The sequence below is a fragment of the Ceratotherium simum genome, chromosome 11 (genome assembly GCF_057802395.1).
Source record: "Ceratotherium simum simum isolate JZ-2026a chromosome 11, ASM5780239v1, whole genome shotgun sequence".
NCBI lineage: Eukaryota > Metazoa > Chordata > Mammalia > Perissodactyla > Rhinocerotidae > Ceratotherium > Ceratotherium simum.
This window is the reverse complement of record NC_141910.1, coordinates 13,805,437-13,831,114: the sequence shown is the minus strand read 5'-3', so window position 1 is coordinate 13,831,114 and position 25,678 is coordinate 13,805,437. Positions and strand designations below refer to the sequence as shown.

General features: G+C 41.2%; 1 protein-coding gene across 6 annotated transcripts in view; it reads right to left on the bottom strand.

The window, feature by feature from the left end:
* EXOC6B (exocyst complex component 6B) overlaps window positions 1-7,788 on the bottom strand; it is a 596,645-nt gene extending 588,857 nt beyond the window's left edge. For 5 of the 6 annotated variants that reach the window (XM_004435543.3, XM_014791430.2, XM_087436582.1 and 2 more), the window contains exon 1: window positions 7,599-7,787. In XM_004435543.3, coding sequence (XP_004435600.1) covers window positions 7,599-7,711 — 113 coding nt within the window. In that variant the 5' untranslated portion in view covers window positions 7,712-7,787. Of the gene's footprint in view, window positions 1-7,598 lie in introns of all 6 variants that reach the window. The other variant, XM_087436583.1, reaches the window with a different exon arrangement.
* Window positions 7,789-25,678: the final 17,890 nt, after the last annotated feature.

Below are 25,678 nucleotides of genomic sequence, written 5' to 3'. Positions count from 1 at the left end.
TTCTTAAAAGCCTAGTCATATTATTAAGACAGTTAATCTGCAAATCAGTTAATCAACCCCCAGATAATTAACAGATTGTGGTACAATTCTTTTATTCTTCTATTCATTCAACAAATATTTATTGAGCACCAATTGTATGCCAGGTACTCTTAGGTTCCCAGGATACAGCAGCAAACAAAATAAACAAAATCCTTCCCCTCCTGGAATACACATTTTAGTGGAGGAGACAATTGAAAATTATATATGGCAGACAGTAGTTAAATGCTATGAAGAAAAATAAAGTTCCTCCCCCTTTATTCCCTATCCCAAAAAATGGCACCACCATTCACCCAGTTACTTAGGCCAAAAGCCTTGGAATCATCCTGGTTCCTCTCTCTCTTTAACCCACATAACTAATCCATCATTCAGCTCTACTTTCAAAATATATTTTAAATTCAAATACTTCTCATCACCTCCTCCCCAACACCTGATTGCAAGCCACAACCATCTCTTGCCTCTTATTACTGCAAATATCCCGTGGCTGGTTTCCCTCCATGTTTCCTCTCTTATTTCATCTCCACACAACAGCTACAATGCTCCTTGTTTCACCTAAGTTAGAGCATGTAACTTTCCTGCTCAAAACTCTCCTGTACCTTCTCTTAGAATAAAATAACACTTACAGTCAAATCAAAGTCTCTTTCTTAGTCTACACGATCTGGATCCTGACTAGCCTCCTACCCTCGCCTCCCTCCATTATGCTTCACCTGAGGGCCTTCACACTTACTGTGTCCGCTATCTGGCAGGGACTTCCCCTAAAGAGCCATATGGCTTGCTCCTTCACTCTGTTCAAACCTTTGCCAGAACAACTTCTTCTAACTACCTAATTGAAAACAATACCCCATCATACGTAACATTAATCACTAAACAGCTTTGTTTGTTTATTCCGTGAGTGCTGCACTACACTGTAAGGTCCATAAGGGCAGGCACTTGTTTATCTTGTTCCCTGCTGTACCGCAGAGCCTGGAAGAGTATCTGGCACATAGAAGTTGCTCAATAAATATTTGTTGAGTAAATAAATGCGTGAAAGAAGCCACTAAAATGATATAGCTATATAATATATAACACTGTATGAAACTATATAAAACATGTTAACTGACAAAGCAAGACACAACATAATACTCTTCTAATACCTAATGTAATAAAATGCATATGGAAAAAGTTTAAAAGAAATATACAAATATAAGAGTTGTGACACCGGCGGTAGGATTAAGTTTTTTGTTGTCTATTTCTTCTATCTTTTTTAAAGTCATTATATTACATTTATAAGTAAAATATAAAAATGTTATTTTTAAAAAGGAACTACTACTAAAAAATAAGCAATCAGCAATGGGAGACCATTTCTTTCCCCCCAGCGATTGTCAAGGAGAGAGTATATCAGAATCATCTGAAGGGCTTTTTATAAATTTATTTCCTATCTCCTCTTCCATTCTCCACTCTGTCCCAAAATAAGCACTCCCAGGGTCTGATTACTGAAGAATATTATACCCCTCATATACGTGAGCGCAGGCCAAAAAAAAAAAAAAAAAATGCCAAGAAGCACTAAACTAACATAACTCCAAAAACAGAAATACTTAAATCCACATAGCAAACTCAAGGGTAAAAGGCAGAAGAGGACTCACATTACCTGAGTGACTATTACCTAGCAGGTACTATAAAGAATGCTTTAACTCCTTTTTTTTTTTTTGTGAGGAAGATCAGCCCTGTGCTAACATCTGCCAATCCTCCTATTTTTGCTGAGGAAGACTGGCCCTGGGCTAACATCCGTGCCCATCTTCCTCCACTTTATATGGGACGCCGCCACAGCATGGCTTGCCAAGCGGTGTGTCGGTGCGCGCCCAGGATCCGAACCAGGGAACCCTGGGCTGCCGCAGCGGAGCGTGCACACCCAACCGCTTGCACCACCAGGCCGGCCCCTCCTTTTCTTTAATACTGTTCCTGCAATGTATATGGTATCATCCCCATTTATAGATGAGAAAAATTTGCCCACTTGGGTGGTAAGTTGCTTATAAAAAATAATTAATTAATTGATTAAAGAGGTCCATGCATGAACCAATCATGAGAAAGCATCATAAACCAAGGATTATGATTAAGTGATTTCTGTACAGTTTAGGTAATAGGAGAGGACAGTGGCTGGTAAACAAAGCCATGTGGCCAAAGGCACAGAGCAGTAAGTGGGGAAACCAGGTCCCCATATTTAATCATCAAATGACATTTAGCAAACACCTTTTGAAAATATCCCCCCAATTTGTTTTCTGTAAGAGCTGGCCTTACAAACAAATAACTTAAGTAAAAAAAAAGCAAGATAAATTGTTCCTACACCCCGAGGACAGCTTTATTACAACAAAATATATAAGACAAAGATCTAGAAGGAAATGCACCAAAACAACAAGAGTTGTATTATAGAATTATAAGTAATTTTAATATAGTTTCCAAAATTTTATAAAGTTGACATAATGGTTTAACAGTGAAAGAGATTAAACAAATAAGATTCTATTATTAATATACTTTATATTGATCTTAAGACCGGGTAGTAGAACACAAAACAATTCCATAAGGTAAGACAAGAATCAGTCCCTAAAGTGAAGTGCTTTACCAAGATCGAATATAGCAATCACATCATTCTTAGAGGAACCACAGAAATGGAAGGCAGCAATTGAGCTAAAAAGAGAAAACCATTAGCTGAAAACATCAGAGCAAACTTCTTGCTGGGTGAGAACACTCAACAAGGGGGCTCAGGCTGAATAGCAAAGTCAAATAAACACACTGACAGAGTCCTGAATATTACATTTCTGCCACAAATAAGGAATATAAATTTCATGGTAAAAATATCAAGATAAATCAGCCAGGAGTATATTTGGGTAAGAAAAGATGGCACTAAACAAATGGTGCTGGAACAACTGGATAGCACCATGCAAAAGAATGAAACTGGCTACCCTTCCTTACATTATATACATAAAAAACTAACTCAAAATGGATCACAGTCCTTAACGTAAGAGATAAAATTATAAAACTCTCAGAAAACACATAGGAACAAATGTTCATGATCTTGGGTTAAGCAAAGGCTTCCTAGATACAACACCAAAACCACTGGCAAAAAAAATTAAAAATTGACAAACCGAACTACATCAAAATTAAAAACTTTTGTGGAGCGAATGATACCATCAAGAAAGTGAAAAGGCAACTCGCAGAATGGAAGAAAGTATTTGCAAATCATATATCTGATAAAAGACCTATATCCAGAATATATAAAGAACACTTACAACTCAACAATAAAAACACAAATAACCCAATTAAAAACTGAGCAAAGGATCTGAATAAACATTTCTCCAAAGAAGATAAACAAATAACCAATAAGCACATGAAAAAATTATCCATTAGGGAAATGCAAATCAAAACTACAGGGAGATGCACTTCACACTTAGAATGGCTAAAATAAAAAAGATAATAACAAGAGCTGACAAGGATATGGAGAAACTGGAACTCTCATACACTGCTGGTGGGAGTGTAAAAAGGTGCAGACATTTTGGAAAACAGTTTGGCAGTTCCCCAAAATGCTAAACATAGAGTTACCGTATGACCTAGAAATTCCACTCCTAGGTATATACACAAGCAAGATGAAAACATATGTCCACACAAAAACTAGCACACAAATGTTCACAGAAGCACTGTTCATAACAGCCCCAAAATGAAAACAACCCAAATGTCCATCAACTGATGAATAAATAAAATGTGATATATCCATACAATGGAATACTATTCAGCAATAACAAGAAATGAAGCACCAATACAAGCTACCACACGGATGAACCTTGAAAACATCATGCAAAGTCACAAAAAAAACCACATACTGTATGGTTCCATTTATATGAAATGTCTAGAATAGGCAAACCCATAAAGACAGAAAGTAGTGACTGCCTGGAGAGGGAGGGAGAACAGAATGACAAGTGACTACTAATGGGTATGGGGTTTATGGGTTGATAGAACTGCTCTAAAATTAGATTGTGGTGACTGCTGCACAACTCTATGAATATACTAAAAACCACTGAATTGTACATTTTATGCTATATGAATTATATCTCAATAAAGCTATTTCTTAAGGCAATGTATTTCACCGTTAAATTAAAAAGTTTAAAAACAAAATCTGAAATAGCAATTAAGAATGAATGTTGGGGCTGGACCAGTGGCATGGTGGTTAAATCCAGGCTCTCTGCTTCAGTGGCCCGGGCTTCCCGGGTTCCGATCCCAGGTACAGACCTACACACTGCTCATGGGGCCGTGCTGTGGTGGCGTCCCATATGCAAAATGGAGGAAGACTGGCACAGATGTTAGCTCAGGGCCAATATTCCTCAAGCAAAAAAGAGGAAGACTGGCAATGGGTACTCTGAGAGCAAATCAAGGAAATGATCTATTGAATAAGTGATACGAAATAAGACTAGAGATATAGAGATGGGATTTGAAAAATGAAAATATGAAGCTATTGTTCATGAGTGATTTGCAATCAATATTTTAGTAATAGTACTACAAAGCTGGAATCAATATTATTTTAAAAACGAGACAGGCCCTAACATCTTTTGGGCCTCCTTCCTCATCTGCAAAATTAGGACTTGCAGCTAACAAAATAATTTTTAAGATGAAGAAAGAGATGGCTGCTTTCCCAAAAGAATTTGCTAGGCAACAGCCTCTATATGCGTGGAGATGCTTGGGCCTTTCAGAATTACAATGGAAAAGGAGAGGCACTCCCTTATGATACATGGGAATCAACTAACATTGCATGTACTGTTCAAGATTTAAATAAGGATAGTTATATAATGAAAAAGTCAAGCCACTTTGGCTCTCCAAACAAAGAGGGATAAGAGTGGAAGAAGAATCTGGTATCACAGCAGGGAAAGAAATCAAGTAATGATACACAAGTAATAGTTGGCCGAGAGTGGTTAGGCAACGTGGCTACATGGATTTTTGCGAAGAGTGGGAATTTTAGGGATGGGTATAATAATCTTATATCTGCTATCAATTTACTGTTATTCTCTGCTCTTTAGTTCTTCTTCAGTTACAAAACCTATCTCAGGAACAGCTAAGAATCTGGTGCCTTAAAATGTTACCTCAAAAGATGGAAGAGATAGGAAAGACTATGAAGAGGGGTAGAGGAGTTTGAGATTTACAGTTGAGGGTAGTTAGGAAAGAGAACCTACTGCCTTAATCAAACCTGGTTAATGACTGTGATGGAAAAACAGAGATAATGATGATAGAGTTACATCCAAGGTTAGGCATGGGATCTGAAACATCAAGTCTGTGCATGCTGCTGCCTCTGAATGGGATAAGGAAAAAAGGTGAGGTCATCCCCTATGAAAATGGGCAGGGACAAGCTAGACTAAAGACAAACACAGAGGGTACTACTTGTATACAGGACATTCAAGTAACTGAAACTTGGGTCTGATAGTAAGATTTAGGATTATGTGCCAAAGACAGGATGAGGCCAAAAATGAAAAGCCCCTAATAATGATACACAGGGAGTCAGGAAAATAACTAAAACAGGCAGGATAGTGCAACGGTTCTCAAACCTTTTTTTTTTTTTACCAGTCCCCTTAGGGCAAAAGATCCCTTAATCCATCTACCCCCTAAAAACCCACTTTCCAGTGGAAAAAGAACTCAGTGATAACAATGAAGCAAATTTTAGGGAAAAGGGGTAACATTTTAACCATAACGCATATATTCTTAAGTCAAGATACTAGAAAATTACAAGCCAAAAGTCAGTTGATACAAATATGCATTACTATTCAGTGGAAGCTAACATAATAAATCACAACAGACTAAACTGATAACACAAAATTAAAGTCATCTATCATATAAACCAAGAACGACAGCAACTGAAAACCACAACCAACTCAAGACAACATTGATAGTGTTCTGATCAAGATTCCTTCCTAAAAACTCTGGTAATCCCAATTGTTCCAGTGGGAGATTTGCTTGACTGCCAACTGCAGCTCAGCCGCCAAATTTCTTAGTAGAACACTGAAACAGCATCTTCAGTAACTCTTGTAACATTTTGTTTTATGAAAACCAAATACTAATAACGCACTTAGAATACTAGTAAGTAGCCCCTAGTTTTTATAAAAGTGAAGATAACGAAATGAGGATCATTCACCCTCAAGAGCTCAAAAAAACAGGAAAAGAGAAGAGCATGAGGGTCACGATCATAATGCATAAAGAGACAAAAGGCAAACTATCAAAGACAGTCATATCCAGAGATGGCACTGGGAGAACTGTGCTAACAATGTGCCCTGGAGAAGGAAGCTACACAGGTAAAGACGAGGAGTAAAGTCTCCAGCCCGCCCCTCCTTCAAACATTCTTTCATGAGGCAACTCTCCCCATGAAAAAACAAGCAGTAATAACTCTTTTTTGAAGGGAGGAGCAGGGTAAGATAACTACCTATCTATTGGCTGCACGGAGATCAGAAGATAGCACAGGAAGGATGAAGATGAGTTAGTTCTAGGGCATTAGTAAACTGAGGGGAAAGGGAAAGGTAGTTCGAAATTGGGCTTGGTGAGTAATTAACAGGAAGTACAGGTATATGATCATCCCCAACTGAGACAGAACAACAGGGGTTAAAAATGCAGACTGGATCCAGACTGCCTGGATCCTCGACTCCCCCACTTTATTTCCTCTGTGACCTTGGGTAAGTCACTTAACCTCTCCATGCCTCATCTGTAAAATGAGGGTAATGATAGCACCTACCTAACACGATTGTTTTGTAGTTTGAATAAGTTATATCTGTAAATCATTTAATACAATGTCTTGCACTGTACGTAATAAGTGGTACCTAAGTTTTGTTAAATAAGTTGAGGTAGGTGGGAGTTTTTGACATCTCCAAATAAAATGGAGGTGTGCGGGCAAAAGAATGGTAACTGGGGGTCAGGAGAAGGGATAACTTTTTCTCAGCGATGAGACTACAAAGAGGCTGCACCTTTGGGAGGGATCGTCCTCCTGACGGTTCAGCAAGCACCCGCTCCCAGGAGAGGGGCGCGGGTTGAGAGAAACTTCCTTCCTTCCAGGGCCTAGGATTTTCAGGAACTCGTTTGTGAGAAGTGGTTGTGATTTTAAGGTGGCGAGAGCTTAATTTCCGAGCAACAGACCGTGGGGTGAAATTCTGTTTTGTCTGAAGAGCAGGACTCATGTCTAGGGCAGGACGGGGTTTGAGTCCGAGGGAGAAGGGTGATGTCCTCAGGGGCAAGATCTGCTAAGAGCCACCATCTGTCGGGCGCGCTCTAGTTGCCCGCGCGGGGCTAGCCTCGGAGGTAGCACGAAGGCTGCCCCAGCCGCGAGGGAGGCAGGAGAAGCCTCCAGAGTAACTGGGCTGTGGGCGCGGCGGTCGGGAAGGGACCCCACGTCGGGGCTGCGGAGAGAGACCCGCCTAGCCCAGGGTGGAGGTCGCTCGTCGGTCTCTCCGAAGGGAGGGGCCGGCGCTGGCCTGCGGGCGACCGGCCCAGCGCACAGCCCCAAGGGAGCCTGCCCCCCTGGCCCGCCCGTGCCTGCCCGTCGGTGGCCCCGGTACCCGGGGTACCTGAGCGTGGGCCCGATGCAGGCCGTGTCGGTGCTCTCGATCTCTCGCAGGATCCGCTCGTGCTCCGCCGCTGTCTCCAGGCTCTCCGCCTCCGCCATCTTACCCCGCTCCATAGACTGGGGGCGCCCGGTAGCGCGTCCCCTCCTTCAGCTCGGCTCACCTTTCGCTCCCTCTCTCACCCCAGGCTCCAGAGCCTCCCAGCCTCCAGCTACCCGCAGGACGACCCCTCCCTCAAGCTCGGCACGCCCCCTTGCGTCACCGCGTCCGCCGGCGTCCCGCGCAATGCCGGCTGGGATTTGTGGTTCTCCGAACAATGATAGGGTGGCCTCTGCTCATTTATTAATTGAATCCGCAAATACGTGTTGACAGCCCCAGTATAAACCAGGAACATTTAGCGACACTGCATATGCAGCGGTGATCAAGTCAGGCAATGACACTAATCCTACAAATTCTTGTTTAAGACCCTGACCACAAAGTGCATAAGGCCCTGTAGGCATAAATAATACAGAAGAACTAATTAGGTTTCTGCAGACAGCGATCTTAAAGCTATGAGGAGGAGAAAGCCGGAGAATCCCAAAACTAAGACATAAGGCAGAATGTGGCTATAAGCCAGTTCAGAGAATCGAGTTCAGGAATCACTTCTGGCTGTGAAGGATTCATAGAGAGACTGGGCCTGGAAGTTTAAAAGGTGTGACTGGAAGGTGTGAGGAACACCTAGAAAGCCAGCAAGAACTTCATTTGCACGGGTATGTAGAGAAGTAGTAGTAAGATATGGGGCTGGAAAGGTACCTTGGAGAGAAATCCTGGGCTAAGAAATTTGTACTTTGTTCTGATGGCTCCACTGGTCCAACATCCAACCGCATCCCAAGCGCCTGGAAACTTTTTTTAAAATATACACTAAACGTCCTACATCTGAACATTCTGATCCAGGCATCTGCATTTCATAAACTCCCCAGATTAGAATTAGAAAATCATATATTGATCACTGCTTGAGTTTTCACATAACACAATGAATGGGAATCCACCGATGGTTTTTAGAAAGAAGAGTGACACAACCAGAACCTTGGCATTAGGAAACTTGATCAAGAGCAAGTGTGCAACATGGGCAGAGAGAGAGAATTTGGAGATAGGGAAATACTAGGAGAGATTTTTAAAGCCTAAATCGAGGAAGTGACAATGAGAATGAAAAAGAATGGACACATAGGAAAAACATTGTAAAGTAGAATTGGCAGGATTTACTGGATATGGGGAAGGAGGAGAGGTTCAGAGCAGAGTGACTGGGAGAATGGTGTTGCCATCAACCAAAAAAGGCATGTAAGAAGAACCAAACTGGAAGTTGAGGCTAAATAATTTCTGCTACAGCCATACCATGGATTATTATGCAATCATTAAAGAAAAAAAGAAAAGACTCCATATTCGGATGTGCAGACTGTCTCCAAATTGTACTGTTCAGTGGAAAAAAGCAAAGCATGAAACAGTTTATAGAGTATGTTTTCATTTGTTTTTTAAAAGAATAAATATTCATATATACTCTTACATATACATAAAATATTCCATAGAATATTTCTCAAAGGACACCCAAGAAACTGTTAACAGTAGTGGCAGTTAGGAGAGAGCTTGGCAGGAAGGGGCCTGGAGTAGGAGAAAGGTAAATTTTAATTATGTGTTGTGTGCACTTTGGGAATTCTTTCCCTTGTACATGTATTATGTTTTCCATAAAAAATAGTAGTTATTAACTAAAAATACATTTTAAAAATAAACAAACCAATAGTGAGGAGAATGGGTTGCAAGTCCTGGTTTGCCAGGAACTGAGCAAGTTGCTAAACCTGTCTGTTTCTAGATAATCTCTGGCTGTCCTCATTTTATTTCATTACTCAGGCTTAAACAATTCCAGACAGATGTAGGAGGGGTAGGGAGAGTATGGAGCCTTTCATATTTCTAAAAATCTCTTAAAATACATGATGGAGCGTCCCTTCAGGCACCCGTTTTAGCATCTCACTCAGCAAAAAGTTTTTTGTCCATCACAGGAAACAGACTGGTATGTAGACCAGATATGTATAGTAGTAGTTAAACTAGCTTTTGCTACTATCAGCAGTTTTTTTGAGCCCCAGCAGAGGCCAAAGATCTCACATGTTATCAATAAGTGTGTGTGAGTCTGGAGTGACTGATATAGGAAAGCTCCAGTGAAGAGGGCCTGCCTAACTTTAATGCCCTCTAAATACAGAGAATGTCAGGTCAGTGTGGAATGACCAGAAAAGAACTAGACTAAGAGTCAAGGGGCCTTTGATTCAGGTCCAGCATTAGCAGTTAAAGTGTATTGAGCACTGTCTGTGCCAGACACAATACACAAAGTAAGCACTTCACATGCATCATTAAATCCTTACAACAATCCTTTGCTGTAGATATTATGTATCCCATTTTACAGATGAAAAAGCCAAGAGATTAGGTAATATCTCAGACCTCACAGCTAGTAAATGATGAAGCTGGTATTCAAACCCAGATCCATCTGATTCCAAGGTCCATTTCCTGACCATTAAGCCATATTGTCCCACCCACACCCTCCATTGCCACGAGTTTATTATGAGAGCTTAAGCAAATCATTCTGCCTCTTTGCATCTGCTTCCACATTAGTATAATGGATTGTATCATTTCTCAGACCCCTTCCAAATCATCTTGAAGACCTCTTCACAGAACCACCTCTTTCCACTTACTTACTTTAAATGACTATGTTTTCTCTTCCCCTGCATCAGTAGATTAACAGTGTCAACATTCTCACTACTCCCCACTGCCACTTCTAGACTGTTGTTCCAACACCCTGATTCCTCAACTCCTCTTTGAAGTTTAGAGCATCACATTGTGTTATGGTCATCTGCTAATGTCCGTATTCATCAGAAATTTTACCACTGGCTCACAGTTTTCCTATCCCCCTCAATCTCTGCCATCATCCTGAAGCACTTCAGTATCAACATGGATAACTCACCCACATCCGGTCCTCATGGATCCCAACTATCCCAGTGATGTTCCTCATGCCACTTAGTCAATACATTTATGGCCTCACCTTCTTCTTAACATTCCATAAACACTGCTCTACCCCCAAGGCTACAAACTGAAATTCCTCTCTCTACCTCTTTCCCATCCACCTCTTCCTCTGCCTAATTTCTGTGGAACCCACACTTTAGTCTAATTACAGTCTTCATCTCTGATTTCTATGTAATCTATTGGCATATTTTCCCTTCTAGTCTGGATTTTCTTCTATCCAAACTTCAATTCAGAGAGATCTGAGTTTGACCCCTGGTTTCTCCACTAATCAGCAAGCGAATCTGGGTATGTTACGTGGCTTCCTTAAGCTGCAGATTTCTCATATATAAAGTGGAGTTTATAATATATACCTTACGTAGTTGTAAGAATTAGAAATAATTAATGTAAGGGGTCTAGCGCAGGGCTTGGCAGAATCAATGTTAGCAGCTACCCACAGCACATACTCCTATGAGCCACCAATTTGACTAAACCTTCTCTAATTCTTTAGCTTCCTTTAACCATATCCACATTGCCAATTTCTCTCCCTTCTATTGTAGTGGGGATAAGAGACTGTAACCATGGCAACTTTTCCACCACAGCACTTTTTTGTTGCTCAATATCATTTGGGCCCTCATGGCTGCTCCCCATCCTGTGACTTCTATTCCTACTCACAGCACCCATTTATAATCTTTTCCTCTCTACCTAAGATCCTAGCTCTGCTGCCATCCTTCTCACTCTTAGAAGATGACTTCATCCATTATTAAACATTCATTTTCCCTCCCCTTCACAATCTTTTCCTCCAACTCCTCCTCCTTTCCTGTGTAAGAGGATTGGGGATGCCATAACTTTCCCAAGTCAATGTCTCCTCTGGGAGAAGTTCCTGCAATTCTCTCTCTTCCCTCTCACAGCTTCAGTCTTCCCCGCTGCTTTACCTTTATCAGTAAACACATGCTTGAGTCTTTCCAACTAAAAGTCTCTCCCCTCAGACTGAATAACCACAGGCAGAAGAATGAAATTGGACCCTTATCTTACACCACTCACAAAAATTAAGTCAAAATGGATTAGAGACTGAAATATAAGAACTGAAACCATGAAACTCCTAGAAGAAAACATAAGGAAAAAGCTCTTTGACATTGGTCTTGGCAATTTTCTGGAGATAACACCAAAAGCACAAGCAACAAAAGCAAACACTAATAACTGGGACTACATCAAACTAAAAAGCTTCCTGTGCAGCAAAAGAAACAATCAACAAAATGAAAAGGCAACCAATATTTTCGGAGAAGATATTTGCAAATTACATATCTGATAAGAAATTAATATCCAAATATATAAAGAACTCATATAACTCAATAGTAAAAAATATATATATATGATTTAAAAATGGGTAAAGGAACTGAACAGACATTTTTGCAAAGAAGACATACAGATGGCCAACCGGTACATGAAAAGGTGCTCAACATCACTAATTATCAGGGAAATACAAATCAAAGCCACAATGAGATATCACTTCATACCTGTTAGAATGGCTATCATCAAAAAGACAAGAGATAACAAGTGCTGGTGAGGATGTGCAGAAAAGGAAACCATTGTACATTGCTGGTGGGAATGGAAATTGGTGCAGCCACTATGGAAAACAGTATAGAAGTTCCTCAAAAAATTAAAAATAGAAATGCCATATGATCCAGCAATCCCACTTCTGGGTATACTGTACATCCAAAAGAAATGAAAACAGGATCTCAAAGAGATATCTGAACTCCCTTGTTCATTGCAGCATTATTCACAATAGCCAAGACATGAAAACAACTTAAGTGTCTGGCAACGGATGAGCAGATAAAGAAGATGTTTTATTCGTCTATATATAAACACACACACACATATATAGATATAGATATAGATATAAATATAGATAGGTAGATAGATAGATAGGTAGATAGATAGATAGATCTACATACACACAATGGAATATTATTCCACCACAAGAAAGAAGGAAATCCTGTCATTTGTAGCAACATAGGTGGACCTTGAGGGCATTAAGCTAAGTGAAACAAGTCAGATAGAGAAAGACAAATACTGCGTAATACCACTTATATGTGGAATCTAAAAAAGCGAAACTCATAGAAACAGAGAGTAGAGTGGTGCTTACTGGGCGGCGGCGGGGGGAGGCGGGAATGGGAGATATTGGCCAAAGAGTACAAGCTTTCAGTTATAAGGTGAATAAGTTCTGGGGATAAACAGCATGGCGAATACTGAATTATATACTTGAAAGTTGCTAAGAGAGTAGATCTTAAGTGTTCTCACCACAAGAAAGAAATGATAATTATGTGACATGATGGAGGTGTTAGCTAAGCCTGTGGTAGTAATCATTTTGCAATAGATAAGTGTATCAAATCAATGTGTTGTACACCTTAAACTTATACCATGTTATACATCAATTATATCTCAATAAAGTTGGAAAAAAATTAAAATTAAAAAAAAAATTTGTCCCCTCAACCTTGCTTTCCTGAGCTATTCCAGTTCCTCCTTTACCTTCATTACTTGGAAATGTATTTTACTCTCTTTCTCTTCACCTGCCACTTGTTCCTTAATATGTTAATTCAAACCACTCTTGGGAAACACCTTTTCAAAGATGACCCTAAACTTTCTAATTACCAAATCCAAAGGCATTTTCCAGCCTTCATTCTACCTGATCTTTATTCATTACTTGACGTGTTGACCCCAGGTGCTGAATAGAGCCAGGACATAGGAGTGGGCCTCCTTTCATACCCTTATCCCAAGTCTTCACTAAATGTTTTAGGGGGCAAATCTAGTTGACCTGCATTATTCTTCCCAATTCTTCACTCTTCCATGTGACTGTGCAGTTCTTCCCACTACAAGTGGAGTGTACATCCCTGACCATTAACATTGGGTTCAGCCATGTGATTTGATTTGGCCAATGGGATAGACAAGTGTTAAGCAGAGGGCTGAAGTGTACTTACATGGTTGGGCTTACTCTCTTGCTTTTCTGGCAACACCATGAGAAAAACTTGCCTAACGAAGCCCACTGGTCCAGAAAGAAAGACATGTGGAGCAGAGCTACCCAGCCAATCTACAAACTGCAGGCTGAAGCAGAGCTGCCCCAGCTGACCACAAACTTTTAAGTGAGAAATAAATACTTTTTGTTGTATGCCACTGCCTTTTGGGTTGGTTGGTTACACAGCTTTATTGGGACCATAGCTATCTAATACACTCTACCTACCTTCATAAAAGTTTCTCCTCCCTTAGCTTCTGGGGCACTTAACTCTCTTGGCTCACTCCTTCTGCGCTTACATCTTCTTAATCTTCTTCACCACTTTTTTTACTCTGTCTACCCGCTTGGTTCTCTTCTCAACCTCCTTTTCTAGCCATTTCACACTCTCTCTCTGAGAGATCTCATTTAATCCCTGAAGGTCAAATACATTTAATCCCTGAAGGCCTACTGTTGACTCCTAATGCTCTCCTCTAAACTTCAGACCTAGATTTCTGGTTGCCTTCTGGACATTGCTGTTTAATATCCTGCTACCACTTCAAACTCAATATTTTAAAGATTTTATTTATTTATTTTTCCCCCAAAGCCCCGGTAGATAGTTGTATGTCGTAGTTGCACATCCATTCTAGTTGCTGCATGTGGGACGCGGCCTCAGCATGGCCGGAGAAGCGGTGCGTCGGTGCTCGCCCGGGATCCGAACCTGGGCCGCCAGCAGCGGAGCGCGCGCACTTAACCGCCAAGCCACGGGGCCGACCCTCAAACTCAATATTTTAAATAAATTTCTTGACAAAATCAGCTCTTACTCCTTCCCATCTTCCCTCTGACAGATAACAACAACACTTATTATTTATTCAATAGCCACAAATTTGTATAGGTCCATCCCAGTTCTGCACAAATCCAAGAGTACCTGAGATGAATAGCTGCATCCAAGCTGACCCATAGACTGGTTGCTTTCTGCCAACATGGTTGGGCCAGAGATCAGCCTCTGGAAGTTTGCCTTCTGAGCTTCATTCAGAAGGTAGAACCAGGAAAATTTCTTTGCTTTCCATCTTAATCACTTGTGACCACTATTCAAATTGCAAACCCCTCAGACTGTCTCGATCTCTTGCTGCTCTGTAATTCCTCCACACTGCTGACCTCTCCTTTAACCCAGGCTCCTCTAACACTTTCCCAGAATGCTCCTGCCACCTCCTGCCTCAAATGAGCTTTGGCTTCCCTTTGAGGACACTGCTTTCCTTACAGTCTTCTTGAGGCAGGGTTGACAGTTCTATTCTTCCATCCTCACACTCAATGTTTGGCCCTTGTCCTCCCACTGCACGCCCTACAAACCCCAACTGTGAATCAATCACCCTTCTCCATTCCTTCACTTGAACTGCTAAGGGCAACTAGAGAAAAGAGCACAAACATGCAAACTATTGCTGCCACCAACCCAGAGTACCAATCTCTGCAAAGGTCTGCGTGCTGCCCACCCCTCACCCCTCAATTGCCTTGTACTGTCCTTAGTCAGTTCTCACTCACATTTTCCTTGGCAGCTATTTGACACCTCAGTAATCTGCTCAACCCCTAGAACTACACACACACACACACACACACACACAAAAGATTGCCTCAACTCCTCTTCATTAAAAAAAATAATAAAAGTCATCATTAAATGAGAACTCCCTTCCTCCAGTTACTATTGCTATGTTGCAAATCATCCCAAACTTACCAGTGTAAAACAACAATTATTTTATTATTCTCACAGATTCCATGATTCAGTGGTTTTTGGTATATTCAAAGAATTATGCAACAATCACCACAATTAATTTTAGAACATTTTTATCACCCCAAAGAGAAACCCCATACCCATTAGCGACAGTCCCCATTTCACCCAAATCTCCCCAGTCCTAGGATACAACTAATCTACTTTCTGTCTCTAAAGATTTGCCTATTCAGGCCATTTCATTTAAATGGAATCATACAATATGTAGTCTTTTGTGACTGGCTTTTTTCATTAAGCATAATGTGTTCAAGGTTCATCTATATTGTAGCATATATCAGCACTTCATTCCTTTTTATGGCCAAATAATGTTCCTTTGCATACATTTACTACTTTTGTTTATTCATGCATCTGTTGATAGATATTTGGATGTTTTCCATTTTTTAACTATTGTGAATAATGCTGCTATGAACATTCACGTACAATGTTTTCAGTTCTCTTGGGTATATACCAAGGAATGGGATTACTGGGTCATATGGTAACTCCATGTTTAACATTTTTAGGGGCCTGCCCGGTGGCTTAGCAGTTAAGTGCGCGCGCTCTGCTACTAGCGGCCCAGGTTCGGATCCCGGGCGCGCACCGACGCACCGCTTCTCCGGCCATGCTGATGCCGCGTCCCACATACAGCAACTAGAAGGATGTACAACTACCTACTGGGACTTTGGGGGAAAAAAAAGGAGGAGGATTGGCAATAGATGTTAGCTCAGAGCCGGTCTTCCTCAACAAAAAGAGGAGGATTAGCATGGATGTTAGCTCAGGGCTGATCTTCCTCACAAAAAAAAAAAACAACAACACATTTTTAGGAACTGCTGGACTATTTTCCAAAGTGTCTGCACCACGTTACATTCCCACCAGCAATATATGAGCATTCCAACTTCCCCACATCCTTTCCAACATTTGTTTTTGTATGTCTTTTTCTTTTTAGCCTTTCTAGTGGGTGTGAAGTAGCATCTCATTATGGTTTTGATTTGCATTTTCCTTATGGCTAATGATGTTGAACATCTTTTCATGTGCTTATTGGCCATTTGTATATCTGCTTTGGAGAAAGTCCTTTTCTATCCTTGCCCATATTTCTGTTGGTTTATTTGGATTTTTGCTGCTGTTGTTGAGTTATAAAAGTTCTTTATACATTCTGGATATAAGTTCCTTATCAGATATATGATTTGCAAATATTTTTTCCCATTCTGTGGATTTTCTTTTCATTTTCATTATAGTGTTCTTTGAAGAACAAAAGGATATGTTGTTTAATTTTCAAATATTTGCACCTCACACCGGGACTATTATAATCAGTCTACTTGCCTCCATTCTTGCTAATGTTGCTCATTCCACCTGGAACAACACGCTCATTATTTAAGACTTAACTTCAGAGTCACCTTATCTATAAGGAGTCTTTGTTACATGATCTCATTCCTGCATTTGGGCTCTCAGCCTCCTGTGTATATGTCTGTCCCAAGAGTTACCACATGATTTTACCCCTGTCTTCCCTCAGGATAGCTCAGTCTCTTATAGCAGAGTAATTAGGACACTCTAGAGTCAGACAATATATATTAAAATCCTGACTCCATCAGTTTCTAGCTGTGTGATTGGCAAATTATTCATCTCTCTATGCTTCAGTTTCTTCTTCCGTAATATGGGGATGATAATAGTACCTACCTCATGGGGTTAAATTGGATTAACAGATACAAAGTACTTAAAGTAGGTATTAATATTAATACTACCATTCACCTCTGGAGCTCCAGCACTTTAGCAAAGGGCCTGGAATAGAAGGCAATTAGTTCACGTAGCTTGAGCTGAAATGCACTGAATTTAATACCTTGTTCCTTTTTTGGTCTTTGCATATGCTATTCTGTTCCTTCTGTATGAAATACTCCCTCTCCTTCCCCCTCCTTGCTTACTTGGTAAAATAATTCTTCAAGATCCAGTTTGTGTGACTTTCCTCTGTAAAGAAGCCTTCCCTTCCTATCACAGGCAGTCAATCAATGGATCCTTTGTCAACATCTCTATATTGTATTAATACATGACTCAACATTGTCCCTGTCACACTGTGTGACCTTGAGTAGTGGCAGTAATAACTGCTACCATTTATTAAATACCTGCTGGGTTCCAGGAACATAATATAACTTCTCTCATTTAATCTTCACAATCATCCCACTATGAGACAAAAATTGTCATCTCCATTTTATTGATGAAAAAACTGAGGCCCAGTATGGTTAAATAACTTGCCCAAGGTCAGATAGCTAATAACGAAGTGACAGACTGAGGTTAGTAACAAGGCTTAACCTCAAAACCCATACAATTTCTTTTAATACTTTTATTAGTTTTCAAGTCTCTCTCTCCACCAATACCATGAGCTCCTCAGGGGCAGAGGCCTGTCCCAATAAATGGCTCTCTTAGGAGAAGCAATATGTCTCCCCATGAGGCCTGAAGTTTCCTGGGTGCAGGGCATCAATGCTCCTTCCTTCTGTCTCTCTCCACCATGCTGAGGTAGGATTCTATGCTGGCAGAAAGGTGAAGGAAAAGAATAATAATTGAACAGCAGATGAAATCAGCTCAGCCCCCAGGGTTCTCTTGCCCATGTTTGCTGCTGCAGCATCTTTGGGGGCTGTGAAGACTCCCTGGAGTCTGAGCTCACTGGGTCCCCTGGGTGGTGATGTCAGCCTCCTGCTCTGCCAGGCCCCTGAGGCCCCAATCACACTGACATCACCCATGTTTCCATGGAGCTTAGTAAGGAACTCAGACCTTTTCCACATGCCCCTGCCTGAGACAACTTCTGCAATCATAATTTTGGGAGTCCTCTCCTTTGCCCAGAGGTCTCTTTCCATGTGAAGACGGCCTTCCTTCCTGTCTCTCCCCCTAACTTACCTGTCCCCTGACATTATAAGCTTCACTCAGTATTTTGCTCTACACATAAAATGCCTGGAATCTCTGTACACACCAATATAAATCAGGAAACACAGGGAATTACCAAAAAAAGAAGTTCCCTAGTGACTTTGTCAGACTGGGAAAAGGAGAGGCTGAGCAAGAGGAAATTAGGAAAACTTGTCAACTTTTCCAGGATCTGACTGTCATAGGGCTGCTCCACTTTAAAGTGGTTGGAAACTTGAAAGGGCTTCAACCCTAACTTTTGGGTTTTTAACTTGCTAGTCTTTGTTAGCCATAAGGAAGCCATCTCCATAGAGGGATTCTCTCCCTTCATCCACCAACCCCTAGTTTAATTAATTTGGCAAGTAATCATCAAACAACCGAATAGATAGTCATTTACTTGAATACCTGGAACTATGGGATATGGTTTAAAATAAAAATTAGATAGGCACTCCTCAGCTTAAAATCCTCATATGGCTCCAACTGCACTTAGAACAAGATCCAAACTACAAACCATGACCCCGTGCACCTGCCCCTTGACCACCCCCAGCTTTATCTTGCACCACTCACTCTTTCTGTGTTCACCCCCTCCAGCCACATCAGTCATCTTCCAGTCCCTCAAACACATCAAAATCTTGACCACTTCAGGCTTTGCAATTCATGTTTCTGTTGAGAACTGCAGGTTGAGTCCGAGTTAGTAGGTCTTGGGTAGCTACCTCCTCAGAGACGGTAACAAATGGAATGTGATTAACAACCTGGGCATGGTGTTTGAAGTATTAAAAGTTCAAATTGCAAAGGTCTGGCAGGTCTGGCCATTACAGAAAGCAGCATCGGGCCCAGGGACTCGGGGTTTGGTCAAGGTGCTGCCCGAGGCCCAGGCTGCATTAGTGCGCACAGAGTTCCTCTAGCCGGCACAGTGCTGGCTTAGAGGCTCCTGAGTTAGATACTCTGCTGCCAAGACAAAGATCCTGTTCTTCCCTTCACAGCATTCATCCTAATTTATAATCACATACTTGTTTGTTTGTTTCTTTGTTTATTTTCTTTCTCCCTCGCTAGCCTGTAAATCTAAGGGGGCAGGGACTGTGTCTGATTTGTGTACATACACCCAGTACCTAGATCAGCGCCTGGAACATAGCAGGTGCTTAAAAAATCTTTGTTGACCAAATGAATGATTAAAAGTGATCCTTGCATTTAGAGAGTGTCTCATCTATTTGGGGAAGCTAACTAGCACACACAAGACAGGTATAAATTTTGCTTTACAAACTGGGTATGCAAGAAATGGTGTGTTACTTTAATTCCCTTCAATCAAATTAAGTCTACCTGCAAACCCTCAACCTCCTTGGTTAGCAGGAATTCCGACTCAATCCAGGCTTGAGCAAAGGCCTCAGCTGAGATGCTCATTGTCTCAGCCCTGGGGGCCCCGTGAAGTGGCTCAGCCTCCAGACCACCCTTCCCCTTAGGAAGCATTGTGGGGTTGGGAATGCTGGTGTCTAGGGTGGGCTGGGTGGCCATTCCTTTCTACTGCCTCACCACCTCCATAAGGTGCCCAGAAGGGGGCGGGCTACGGATCCCACCTGCTTAGGAACCCCTAAGTCACCCCCCAAATCTTTGAGAACTCTTTCCTCCTCTCTACCCTCTCCACTTCAGCCTCATCTCTTCAGACACCAGCATGGTCCCTCGCCCAGTAGCCTAGTATCAACTCATCAAGGAATTTAGACTTCCCTCTGACTATTCTCATTCCTGTCTTGCCATGCAAATGGCTCTGAGGCAATAGTATTCAAAGCCAAACTGCTTCCTTGGAATGGGAGAAAGAAATCAGGAGAATGAAAGACAAAGTAGAAGCTCAATGCATTAACGTGCTAAGTTAAAAATAATCAAGTACCAAAATGTATGGTGTGATCAGGAGTGTTTGAGGTTAGTTTTTCCTTCACCTCTTCAAGTCTGTCTCTAAGCCTCCTCTTACAACCCATATGCCATCCTAGGTAATCTAATTCTACGTAATCTACGTTAGATATGCCTGAAAACACATTTACACCACGAAATCTTGTCAACGATTCCATTTCCGCCGTGGCTTGGATCTCCCCGCCCTTTGTCTAGCACCACTGCTACTCCCAGAAGTCAAAGTTTAACAGTTAATGGCTCATGCCAGGAATTTTACAATAGTCTGCCAACTCATTTTCCTACAATCCTCCTTCCCCCTCATTCATTCCTTTGCTCTTCTATTCAAAACTGTTTTTTGAGCAACTATGTAACACTAACTGTGTGACTTTGGGCAAGTTGCTTAATTCCCTGTGCCTCAATCTTCCTATCTGTAAAGTCAGGATAACAATAATAATAATATCTCTCCTATAGGATTGTTACACTGTTATAAAACAGTGCCCAGCACATAATAAGTGCTAGATCAATGTTGGCTGTCGTATTTGTTGTACATATTGTCATTATTGTTGTTGTTGATGTTAATTTCCATGCACTTTTAGATGCTGGAGATACAATGGTAAACAGGAGAGACAAGATCCCTGCTCGTACGGAGCTTACAACATAGTTGAAGGAGAAAAAATAGGTGTATGTGTGTTAAATCTCAGCTAGTTACAAAGACTACTTAGAGAATTAAAATGGAGTGATATACCACTTCACATCCATTAGGATGGCTATTATCAAAAACGGAAAATAACAAGGGTTGGTGTAGACGTGGAGAAAGTAGAACCCTGTGACTGTTGGTGGGAATGTAAAATGGTACAGCTGCTGTGGAAACCAGTAAGGTGGTTCCTCAAAAAATTAAGCATGGAATTATCATATGATCCAGCAATTCCATTTCTGGGTATATACCCCAAAGAACTGAAACCAGGGACTCAAACAGACACTTGCACACCAATGTTCATAGCAGCATTATTCACAATAGCCAAAAGATGGAAACTACCCAAATGTCCATCAACAGATGAACGAAAAAACAAAACGTGATACGAATAAACAAAATGTGATACCTCTTGTTTATACATTTGTTTATCCATGTATATATATTAATTATATGTACATTATATATATATATATATATATATATGAATACTATTCAGCCTTAAAAAGGAATGGAATTCTGACACACGCTACAACATGGCTGAAACTTGAAGACATTATGCTAACTGAAATAAGCTAAAGACAAAAGGACAAATATTGTACGATTCCATTTATATGAGTTACCTAGAATAGGCAAATTCATAGAAACAAAAATTAAATCGTGGTTACTAGGGGCTGGAGTGTAGGGGGAGTGGGGAGCTGTTGTATAATGGATACAGAGTTTAAGTTTGGGAAGATGAAAAAGTTCTGGAGATGGATGGCAGTGATGGTGGCACAATAATGTGAATGTGCTTAATGCCACTGAAAATGGTAAACTTTGTGTTGCGTATATTTTGCCACAATAAAAATAAATACTTTTTTTAAAGTGGAGTGACAAAATAGAGCCTGCACAGGTAATTTCTAGATTGATGGTTAGAAAAGGTGTAGAGGAGACGACATTTAAGCTGAGCTCTGAATAGCAAGAAGAAGCCAGCCATGTAAAGATGGTGGGTGAGGGGGAAGCAGTACAGGCAAAGGGTACAGATAGTGCAAAGCCCTAAGGCAGAAACACATTTGGAGAGTTCCAGGGAGCTAAAGAATGTGGTGAAAACATAAAGGGCAAAGAAGGGAGAGTGGCGGGAATGGAAGGTGAAGAGGTGAACACCATAACGACAGACAACTCTTTCAAGAAGCTTTTCTGTAAAGGGAAACAGAAATGGGGCAGATGTCAAAGGGGCCTGTGGGGAGATTGTTTTTTCAAGATGGGAATGATACAGTAGAGAGGGAGAATTGACAATGCTAAAGAGAGAGGCAAAGTTGTAGGACTAAAGACCTTGAGTAAAGAGAAGGAATGAGACCTAGACCACTACTGGAGGTTTTGGTGAGAGTTGATGCCAACATAAGTCCCTGTTCCTGTATTTAACAATAATGGGACCTGGCATACTTTCCTGTCCTTGTATTAAAGAATACTGAGATCAAGTAAAAATAACCTAGCTGATTGCTCCAGGAAATACCTGCTCTTGGGAGATAAGACTGTGAACCAACTAAAATGACTTATTTATCAAGACTCCTTCAGACCTTCACCTCACTGAAGACTTCACCTTATTCCCACCATTCCAAAGCTGTTATCTACTCTGTTCAATCCTAACCAGTGCTCCTCCTTGCAAGACCCACCTCAAAATTTCCCAGCTCAGGCCCTAAAACTCTGTAAATATCCTGTCCTCATTTCCCTATTTTAAGATACTACTAAGATTCCAGAGAGTGCTATTCTCCCTTATTGCAGTGAGTCTTAAAAACTAAGCTTAACTTGATAAATAGGTTTTTCTGACTGTCTTTTGGGGAGTCAAGAGTTAACACTGGCTTTTGATGGGGGCAGGGATATTCATCCATTATAACAGGGAGTAGGGTATCGATGTAAGAGTTTTGAGGTTTAGGTTGTGGGGAGGTGATGCAACCAACTTCCTAAAATAAAACAAGTGTACCACAACTACCATGTATTAGTTTCCTACTGCTGCTGTAACAAATTACCACAAACTTAGTGGCTTTAACAACACAAATGTATTATCTTACAGTTCTGTAGGTCAGAAGTCTGAAATGGGTCTCACTGGGCTAAAACCAAGGTGTCAGCGATGTTAAAGAGAAAACCACAAGCCCAAAATGGCATCGCTCGTGCTAAAGCCCATAATACCAAATCTAGATTTAATACCTAATATAATTGCAGTTTCAACCTCTCCCAGAAATGTAAATCTTAACCAACCAGTCTAGAATTTCCTGGTTAGATCAATGAGGTAATCTGTGACGTAGGTCCTCTCCATCCCCAGAGGAAGAAGAGGCAATCTACATGATAAAACCCTTGCTGGCCCCTTCCCCCCAAAAAAGAAGATGTCCTGGCCTAAAAAATAATCCTTTCTTTTCTTTTGCTAATAGTTCCTTTGCCCCACCCTTCTTCCTATAAAAACCTTTCATTTTGTACAACCCCTCAGACCACGCTTTGAGTTGCTAGATGGGATGCTGCCTGATTCATGAATTGTTTAATAAAGCCAATTAGATCTTCAAATTTACTCAGTTGAATTTTGGTTTTTTTTTGTTGTTGTTGTTTGTTTGTTTTTTGCCTAGGAAGATTTGCCCTGAGCTAATATCTGTTGCCAATCTCCCTTTTTTTTTTTGCCTGAGGAAGATTCAGCCTAAGCTAACATCTGTGCCAATCTTCCTCTATTTTGTATGTGGGGCATCACCACAGCATGGCTTGATGAGTGGTGTAGGTCCACACCCAGAAACCAAACCCAAGAACCCGGGCCACTGAAGCAGAGCATGCCGAATGTAACCACTAGGCCATGGGGCCAGCCTCCTGAATTTTGTTTCTTAATAGCAGTGTTGCATTCCTTCTAGAGGATCTGAGGGGAATCCATTTCCTTGCCTTTTTCAACTTCTATAGGCTGATTGTGTTACTGAGCAAGGGCTTGTTGCCCAACACACATAAAAGCCAATACTATGGTACCAGCTTTTGAGAAAAGAAAAAAGCTTTATTGTGAGGTTGACCAGCAAGGAAACAGGAGGCAAGGCTCTCAGATCTGCCTCCCCCATTCAGGGTTTGGAGTAAAATTTAAGGGATTAGGGAGGGCAGGCTGGTATGTGGAAGTGCTGGCAAGACAGATTTTGATTGGAAGAATTTTAAACAAGACCATTTAATGTAAGGTATGAAAAGAGGCTTTAACACTGGATCTTCCTGGACAATGGACCCCTCGCTTCTGAAAAAGTTCTGGCTTTTCAGTTCCAGTGGTGTCCCGGTCCTTTCATTCCATGGGGGGAGAAATTTTGGTTCTGGGTGTCATTTCAGGTAAAAATTTCCTTTTCTGAGCATGCTTCAGTTACGTGACTTGCAGTTTTGGCTCATTGCCCCTGCAAGACAACTTTGATATTCTGTTATTGACATGATAGAGTCAGTTTGAACTGGTCTATGATGATTATAATTGTATTCCTTGTCTTGTGGCCACCTTCCATCTTCAAAGCCAGCAATCCTGTCACTCTGACTTCTGCTTTCATCATACATCTCTTTTTCTGACTCTGACTTTCCTACATCTCTCTTTCACTTATAAGGATCCTTATAAGTCACCTCACCTTGGGCCCACCTAGAACATCCTGGACAATCTCCCATCTCAAGATCCCTAATCACACCTGCAAAGTTCCTTTGTCATGTAAGGTAACATAGTCACAGATTCTAGAGATTAGGATGTGGACATCTTTTGGAGCCGCTATTCTGCCTACCACATACTATTATAAACCTGCAATAGTGTGATTTATAATATCAATTTTGGTCTTTGTCCATGGCTTACAGCTCCCAAAACTCTTGGAATTTCCTAAGGGATTAGAGCAATGGGATCATGTTTTGTTCTAATATTTGGTCTTTGTCCTCGGTTCCTGAGCCATAAAGGTAAAATGGTGTCTTGTTATTCATAACAAGCCTTTTCAACCATACCTGTGTTTATGTTAACAAGATGACTTTTGGAAAGCCCCTAGGCAACCTAAGGATGGAGACTGGTTGCCAGGGGAACCAACCACATGATTAGAGGATTTGAACTTTCAGCCCCACCCTCCAACCTCCAGGGAGGGGAGAGGGTCTGGAGACTGAGTTCAATTACCAAGGGCCAATGATCTAATCAATTGTGTCTACATAATGAAGCCTCCATAAAAATCCCTGAACCATGGAGCTTGGAGAGCTTCCAGGTTGGTGAACCAGAATGCATCCATGTGCCAGGAGGGTGGTGCACCCCAAACTCCACTGGGATGAAAGTTCCTATGTTCAGGACACTTCCAGACCAACTCCTAGGTATCTCTTCATCTGGCTGTTCATTTGTATCCTTTAACGTCCTTTGTAATAAACTGGTAATCTAATAAGTAACTGGTGTCCTGAGTTCTGTGAGCTGCTCTAGCAAATTAATTGAACCCAAGGAGGCAGTCATGGGAGCCTCTGATCTATAGCTGGTTTGATTATAACCAATGTTGGGAGGGTGTGAGGAAAAGGGATTTCCTATATTGCTAGCAGAAGTATAAATTGGTTCAACCTCTAGGGAAAGCAATTTGGCAGTATTGATCAACATGATGAGTGACAATATTTTTCAATCCAACAATTGCTTTTCTAGAGATTTATTCTACAGATACTCTCACACGTGTAAATGACATATCATTTTTTTCTTTTTTCTTTTTTTTTGGTGAGGAAGATTAGCCCTGGGCTAACATCTGTTGCCAATCTTCCTCTTTTTGCTTGAGGGAGATTGCCCCTGAGCTGACATCCGTGCCAATTTTCCTCTATTTTGTATGTGGGACGTCGCCACAGCATGGCGACAGTGTGTAGGTCTGCACCCAAGATCTGAACCCGCCACCCCCGGG